This window comes from Silene latifolia, chromosome 1, assembly GCF_048544455.1.
Source record: "Silene latifolia isolate original U9 population chromosome 1, ASM4854445v1, whole genome shotgun sequence".
Taxonomy (NCBI): Eukaryota; Viridiplantae; Streptophyta; class Magnoliopsida; order Caryophyllales; family Caryophyllaceae; genus Silene; species Silene latifolia.
Genome location: NC_133526.1, coordinates 79,450,670 through 79,458,017, shown reverse-complemented (window position 1 = coordinate 79,458,017; position 7,348 = coordinate 79,450,670). Strand labels below are relative to the sequence as shown.

The following is a 7,348-nucleotide window of genomic DNA, read 5'->3' as shown; positions in this document are numbered from 1 at the left end:
GGGCATATTTACAAAACAAATCGTATAACACATTCTTTGTAAAACTTAGGAAATATGCTCCTAAAACGGGACGGAAAATGGTCCTAAAACAATATTTATTCTTTGTATAAAATGTTGTAAGTCTTTGTATAAAATGTTAACTATGATGTAGGAAAATCAAATGACTTTTTCTTGTGACATGTTATTGTCACAAAGAACACACAATTCTACTTTTTATTTTTTTGTGACATATTATTGTCACAAAGAACACAAAATCCTACTAATTATTGATAAGGTCACAATGTTAATGTAACATCATAACAATATCAAACTTTTTCTTTTTAGTGCTTTCTCGGCAGACTTCATCGCTATCTATGCGAAGAGGGCATGTTCTCCGTCGTGGGTAACTCTTTCTTTGCAAAGTATGCACATAGCTTCTTTGGCTTTTCGCTTTTTCAATGGCCTGTTGTTTAGTGACTTCAATCTTTTCCGCGCCCTTGTTGCGTGCTTGTTCCGGAGGGTGGATAGTGACTTCGGACGACGAGCCGCAGCCCAATGAATCTCCATCTCTTGGTCTTTTGTAAGCGGTTCAATACATAACTTCTGCCGGAACTCAACTAGGAGGGATGCTAACTCTTCCGTGTGTTCAGCAGGTAAAGTTTTGAGAACACCAACTATCCGACGGAACTCGACCATACGTTGCACAAATGATGTTATCGACGTAGCCATATATGAATCCTCAATGACATTCCCATTCGAATCAAGCCTGGAAGTAAAACAGCAGGTTACTGTTTATCATGGTGACAATGTTACTATAAGAAATTATGGTTACAAACTTACAATGTTACTGTAAAACAATTACTGTAACAAGTCAAAACTGTCACTGTAATAATGTTTTCGAATCAAACATGTTCGCTGCGTGTGTGTTATTTAGCCAACGATCTACAATGTACTTGCTTGGTATTCGCCCAATTCCTTTGCCCTTGTACACCCACACAATATGCCTGCAGAGTAATCCAATTCTTTCGAACAGTTTACACTCGCATACTGCATCTGTGCTTCTAAGGTCGAACCTCACCTTGAAAATTCTATCTGTCTCAGCATCGATTACATGAATTATGCGCACATGCTCCTCCTTCTCAAAGTCATCAACACCACATGAATCGGCAGCCATTACTTCTTCTTGAAAAACCTTGAACACAGCATGTGTGTATATAATAGCGCCATGCTTTTCTATAGGTAATTCTGTCTTAAGCTCGGGGAATGAGTGGTCATTTGTTATAATCATCGCACCTTCGTGTATAGCGCTGCTGGTCCATAGAAGTTTGGAACCTGGTTTTAATGCAACAAGGATTCGGCAATAAATTATTTATGTAACAATGAAACAATGGTATCTTGTAACATACACTGTTCCAGCATCGTAAGGAATGAAAAAGAGTTGTTTACCTCATCCAAAATTCGACCAGTGTACCAAAGTGATTCTCATAGCGCTTGAAAAACGAATTTGTACTTTTCGATCATTTGTGTTGTTCTTAATATGCAGCCCAAGGCAAGGTCACGATGGTAGGCAGGAATCCAATGGTGTCTGTCGTCGAACATTGTAGTCAACCAATCATTATCTTCCGGTGGAAATCGAAATGACCTTCGCCACTTCTCTTCGAACTCCGACGGCTCCATATCGGGTCCCAAACAACAGCGTTGAAGCGAGCAAGGAAGTCCGTGTCTCTGCAGAGTGTTGAACCAACTTTGTCCGTGATCTTTTGTGTAATATGCCACATACAATAACGATGCCTAGCTATCTTGGAAACAGAAGGGAAAGCCTGTTGTATGCGGTCATAATGAAAAAAGACAAGTCGAACGTGATATTGACCAAAGTGATAGGGAAAGAGCAAGTGAGTAAATTATATGTTAGTAATTTAGTTACAGTAACATTGTTATTGAATAACCTTGTAAAAGAGGAAGAGATGGAACAGTGGTAGTTGGAGTCAGAAAGTTGTGGTACAATAAATTTAAGTAAGTCTCATTACGAGTAACATTGTCACACTATTACCTTCTTTATGGCGGGCATTGATCCGTGATCATGAATCGCGGCTCTTTTTGTCCCATGGCGGTCAAAAAATGCTTTGAAAGGTCCATTGGAAGGAGATGTCATCCTCGTGTAACAGGAGACAACCGGCAAACAACACCGACTTTTTGTGGTGATTAACACCTGTGAATGGTGTAAAAACCATATCATACTTGTTGGTTCCGTAAGTAGGGTCGAAGCTTACAAAGATCCCCAAAGAATGAGTAGTTTCTAATACATGTAGCATCAGCCCAAAAGAACTTTGTTAGACGGTTTTGCGGATCAACATCATAGGCGAAGTAGAACTGGGGTTGGGTCGCTTTGAGTTTCTCGAGTCGATCGATGAAAAGGTCAGCATCTCTTAACCCAATGTAGCACTTGATATCTCTTTGAAAGTTCTTAAAATCTATCAATGTAGCACCGATATTTTCATACCCATTGACAAGTTCCTTAACCTGTCTAAAGGTCAATCCAGCGCCAATATTCAACTTGGAGTTGTCCAAGATAAGCGTCTTCTGGAACATATCAAGGGATCGTGAAATCTTATCGAGATCTCTGTTACAGACAGAGGTGAGACGATGATTGTGGACTTCATAAAACTCGTCAATCATAGCTGGGCTATCAAGGCCATGTAGAAGGGCAAATCTGACGTACGCTCAGCATCCAATTCTTGTGATTTTAACTCGCCGTGTAACTGTAATAGCTGTGGACGAACCATCACCCATATTCTCATCATCCTTGGTTCTGTGACGCTGTTTCGGTTTATATTCCCTGAACCCTTGACGGTTGCAGACTACGAATTTTTGGTGTGCAACACCACCTTGTAGTGTTTTCGTACTGTGCTTCCGAGGGGTAAATCCACATGCCCGAGCATAAACCTCGTAGAACTTGATTCCAGCCTCAAGGGAGGCGAAAACTGCACCAATGGTAGGTCTAAACTTGTGCTCAACCATACGCATCTAGCGCTCACTTCCATTAAGCGTGTGAGACAGAACAAGCTGATTATTTGGTTGAGGATTGGGTTGCTCTTGGACAATTGGCGTAGAATGGGGTTGAGTGACAACATATGTTATATGTGCAATGGAAAATGAATATATGTGATTGTGTTACAGTAACATTGATATTGTAACAAGCTGAGCCTGTAAGCATTGACAGCAGAACAGGAATATACAGACAGGGGAACGGGAATATACAAGACAGGAAAAGAGGTCAAATATAATGAAATTTGACCGAATTTGAACGAGAAAATCAACAAATACAAGGATATTTGACCTAATATTTAAGACAAAAGCAACTACGAGTATAATCAAAGGAAAGGAGACCGTAAATTGAAGTAGAAGTGAACGGATTTCATTAAAATTGAAGCAAACATAAAATCGATTAACCTAAAAAACTGAAAAGCAACAGAATAAAGACAAATATAATAAAAATTGACGGAATGTGACGATAAAGCAACTGCGATTGTAAGCAGAAGCAGAGGAGAACGCAAATATGAAAATTCGATAGGAAAAACAACAAATACAAGGATATTTCACCTAATATTTAAGAGAAAGGCAAATACGAGAATAATCAAAGGAAAGGACACCGTAAAATTGAAGTAGAAGTGAACGGATTTCATTAAAATTGAAGCAAACATAAAATCGATTAACCTAAAAAACTGAAAAGCAACGGAATAATGAAATTACAATAGCGAATGATCAGCGACATAGAATCCAGATGAAATCGCGAAAAGGAAAACTGAAAACGAAAGGATTACGGAAATTACCTGTTTGCATGTTAATGTCGGTAGAATTTGCATCCATTGTAGCAACGAGAACCTGGAAAACAGACGAATTTGATTGATTTGTGAATGAATTGATAAAAGCGAGTAAAAAACAGGAACCTAGGGTTTGTTTGCTTGATTCAGAGGATTATTTTGACTTAGAGAGAGAGATAGAGAAAGCGAGGGAAAGAGACGGAGGAGAGAGAAAGTGAAACTGAATTATGAAGGGAGGCTTGAATTCTTAGCTTTTATAGGTTTGTTATAATTTCTGAGATTTAATCTCAGCCGTTGATTAGGAGTAGATCTAATGGATGAGATTAAAATGTTAGACTCACTTAAGATACCTAGACTCACTTGATGCAATTTCTATACATATATATATATATATATATATATATACATATATATATATATATATATATATATATATATAGAGTGAGCATCCCATGAGTCTAGCATCTTAGATGAGTCTAGCATATCAATAAGAACCATTGGATCTTATTGATCCAACCGTCCTAATTATGACACGTGTGTTTATTTAAAAAAAAAAAAAAAAAAAAAAAAAAAAACTAGGCGCGCTGATATATAAAGAACGACACATTCATTATTCATCATAAATTCACTTCCTTTTCTCTCTCTAAAACGCCTGTATCTCCATGTACAAACCGCTTCACGTTCTTTTTCTTTGGCAGTTAATTCACTAAACCATAAATTTTTTCCGAAAAATTTATTGCATCAAGCAAAATCGCACTAATCAAGTGAAGATCATTATTATATTTACTCGAACAATCGTTTGAAGATGACGAAGAGGTATAAAATCGCTCTATTTCATTATATTGTTTTTAAACTTATTTCGCCACTTCATGTTGTTGTTTCATTCTTGCTATTATTGTTGTTATTGTTGTTGTTTTTAGTGTTGATTATACTATTTTTTCTTCAAATAATCATCGACTTAGGGTTCATATTTTGCTCAAAGCAGGAAATTGATTTTTCCGCGAAAAATTAGGTTATTATTGTTGTTGTTGTTATTCTTGTTGTTGTTAGTCTTGATTATAGTGATTTGAAGCGTTTATTAATTGATCGAAGAAAGAAATTGAGTTTTCAAATTAAAAAAATTAGGGTATTCTTGTTGTTGTTGTTGTTATTGTTGTTGTTGTTAGTCTCGATTATAGTGATTTGAAGCGTTTATTAATTGATCGAAGAAAGATATTGAGTTTTCAGTAAAAAAAATTAGGTTATTACAGTTCTTGTTGTTAATGTTGCTGTTGTAATTGATTTAGGCTAACTGTTTTGCTCGAAGAGAGTAACAGATTTTCTGCGTTCTAGTTTTTCGCTTCAAAATTAGGGTTAATGATTTGTAATAAATGAGCAATTAATGTGTATTACCGTTCTGCTTTCGATTGATTTATTTGTTCGTCGTGTTGAGTTATTTTTGATTTGCAGGGAATGTTCATTTTCCTGAAGTTAATAAAATTTCGAACAAATCTACTGAGAACAATATTCGTAATTGTCATAGTAAAAGTGTATCCCCTATCGTTTTAAAGAGTACCAATTGCGTCTGTAACAGTGTTACTGTAGTTTTATCTTAAAACAATTGTTTGACAATACTGTAACACTGTCTCATTCGGTGAGGATACTATCATTCTTATTCCATTCCACATTCTTTCTAAGACTCGTCCACCATCATTCCTCTTGATGTAATATTTGTAATTGTTTTAGTTTTAATGTTATTCTGTTTTGGTTTTTTGATAAACAATCTCAGGAAAGCAGAGGTAGTAACTGAAAAAATCGACGTCGATAAGAAGGCTAAAGTGGAAGCATCGGAAAAGCCGGCCCGAGCAAAAAGCGCCGACACGAAGCCTTCCAAACCGTCAAGCCACGAGAAAAACGTCGAAGCATCTCATGCCGCTCAAGTATGTCCCTATAACTCTTCGTCGTGTCTTGAGTGATTTGAATGAAATGTCCCTTTTCCCGAAATTAATAATATTTTTCAAAGATCTACATTAACAATGTTACCGTAACACTATCGAGTAAAAGTGTATCTCCTATCCTTTTCAAGGGCTCGCAATTTTTCAGAATAAAGTTGTTACCGTAGTTTTTTAACAAAACAAATGTTTGACAATACTTTGTAACACTGTCTCATTCTATGAGGATACTATCATTCTTGTTCGATTCCACATTCTTTGTCAGACTCGTCCACCATCATTTCGCTTCAGTTTAATAGCTGTATTTTTTGATAAAACAATGTCGGAAGCGATTTAGTAACCGAGAAATCTGCTGTCGTAAGAAGGCTAAAGTGGAAGCTTCGGAAAAGACAATGAGCAAAAAAGCGCCGACACGAAGCCTTCCAAAATGCCAAAGAACAAAAAACGTTGAAACATCTCATGCGGATCAAGTATGTCCCTATGACTCTTCGTTGTGTTGAGTTGTTAGTGATTTGCATGAAATGTCCCTTTTCCTGAAGTTTATAATATTTCTCAACATATATACATTAACAATGTTTCTTTGTAACACGATACTGATAGAGCGTATACTACCCCTATCCTTTTAAAGAGCAAAGATCATTACCTATCGGTGTAGTAGCATTTGTAATTGATTTACTTTTAATCTTATTCGATTTTGATTTTTGGAAAAACAATGTCAGGAAAGCGGAGGTGCCCGAGAAATCAGCTGCGACAAAGAAGGCAAAAGTAGCAGCATCAGAGAAGACACCTAGCAAAAAGGTGCCGACACAGAAGCCATCAAAACCAACAAAGACACGGAAGGAAGTCGAAGCATCTCATGCATCCGAGTATGTGTCTACAAATCTTTGCTCGACCGCAAGTCACTACTATTAGGGTTTATGATATATTGTCTCATTGTTACAAAGAAAACAGAATCAATTGATCTTTAAAAAATTATTCGACCGCCATTATTCGTATTCCATTTGTCATTTCTTCAACGACTTGACTACCATCATTCCTTTTCAATTTAATTGTTGTCTGTTATATTGTTATTGTAAACTTCTGATTTTAATTTTTGAAAATAACAATGTTAGGAAAGAAGAGGTACTTGAGAAATCAGCTCCCACTAAGAAGGCTAAAGTGGCCGCATCAGAGAAGCCACAGAGCAAAAAGGTGCCGACAGAGAACTTGCCAAAGCCGACTAAGAAGATGCAGACCGAAAAGCTTTCAAATCCTACGGTGAAAAGGCGACGAAGGTGCCTACAGAGAGTCTACGCTGTGCAACACCGCTCCTTCAAAAAGGTGCCGGTGAAGGAAAGTAAGGTGCCCTACCGAAAAGGTCCTTAAGCCACCAAAGCAAGCAGCGGTACCAAAGGAGCAGTGCGAATGTTCCGATCCAAAGCAAAGTAAAAAAGAAACCAATGTGCCGAGGAAGAAGGCAGCGGAAAAGCCGTCGCATGATGTTCCAGTGTTGTCGAAGGAGCAATCGGTGCCCATTGAGAAGCAAGCAAGTGCATCTCCTCAAAAGGCAAGAATCGTGCCAACGTCAAAAAGCGACTAAGCAATCAAAATCGGTTGCAAAGGAGACAAAAGAAGAGG

At 37.4% G+C, this 7,348-nt stretch overlaps 1 protein-coding gene across 1 annotated transcript; it reads right to left on the bottom strand.

Moving 5' to 3' along the window:
* Window positions 1-351: 351 nt before the first annotated feature.
* Window positions 352-3,846, bottom strand: LOC141649236 (uncharacterized). The gene is made up of 6 exons (XM_074457933.1): window positions 3,810-3,846; window positions 3,155-3,183; window positions 2,760-3,003; window positions 2,283-2,657; window positions 933-1,311; window positions 352-745 (listed from the first exon to the last, which is right to left on the bottom strand). The coding sequence occupies exons 1-6, from the start codon at window positions 3,844-3,846 to the stop codon at window positions 352-354; spliced, it is 1,458 nt and encodes a 485-aa protein (XP_074314034.1).
* Between the last annotated feature and the right edge of the window lie 3,502 nt (window positions 3,847-7,348).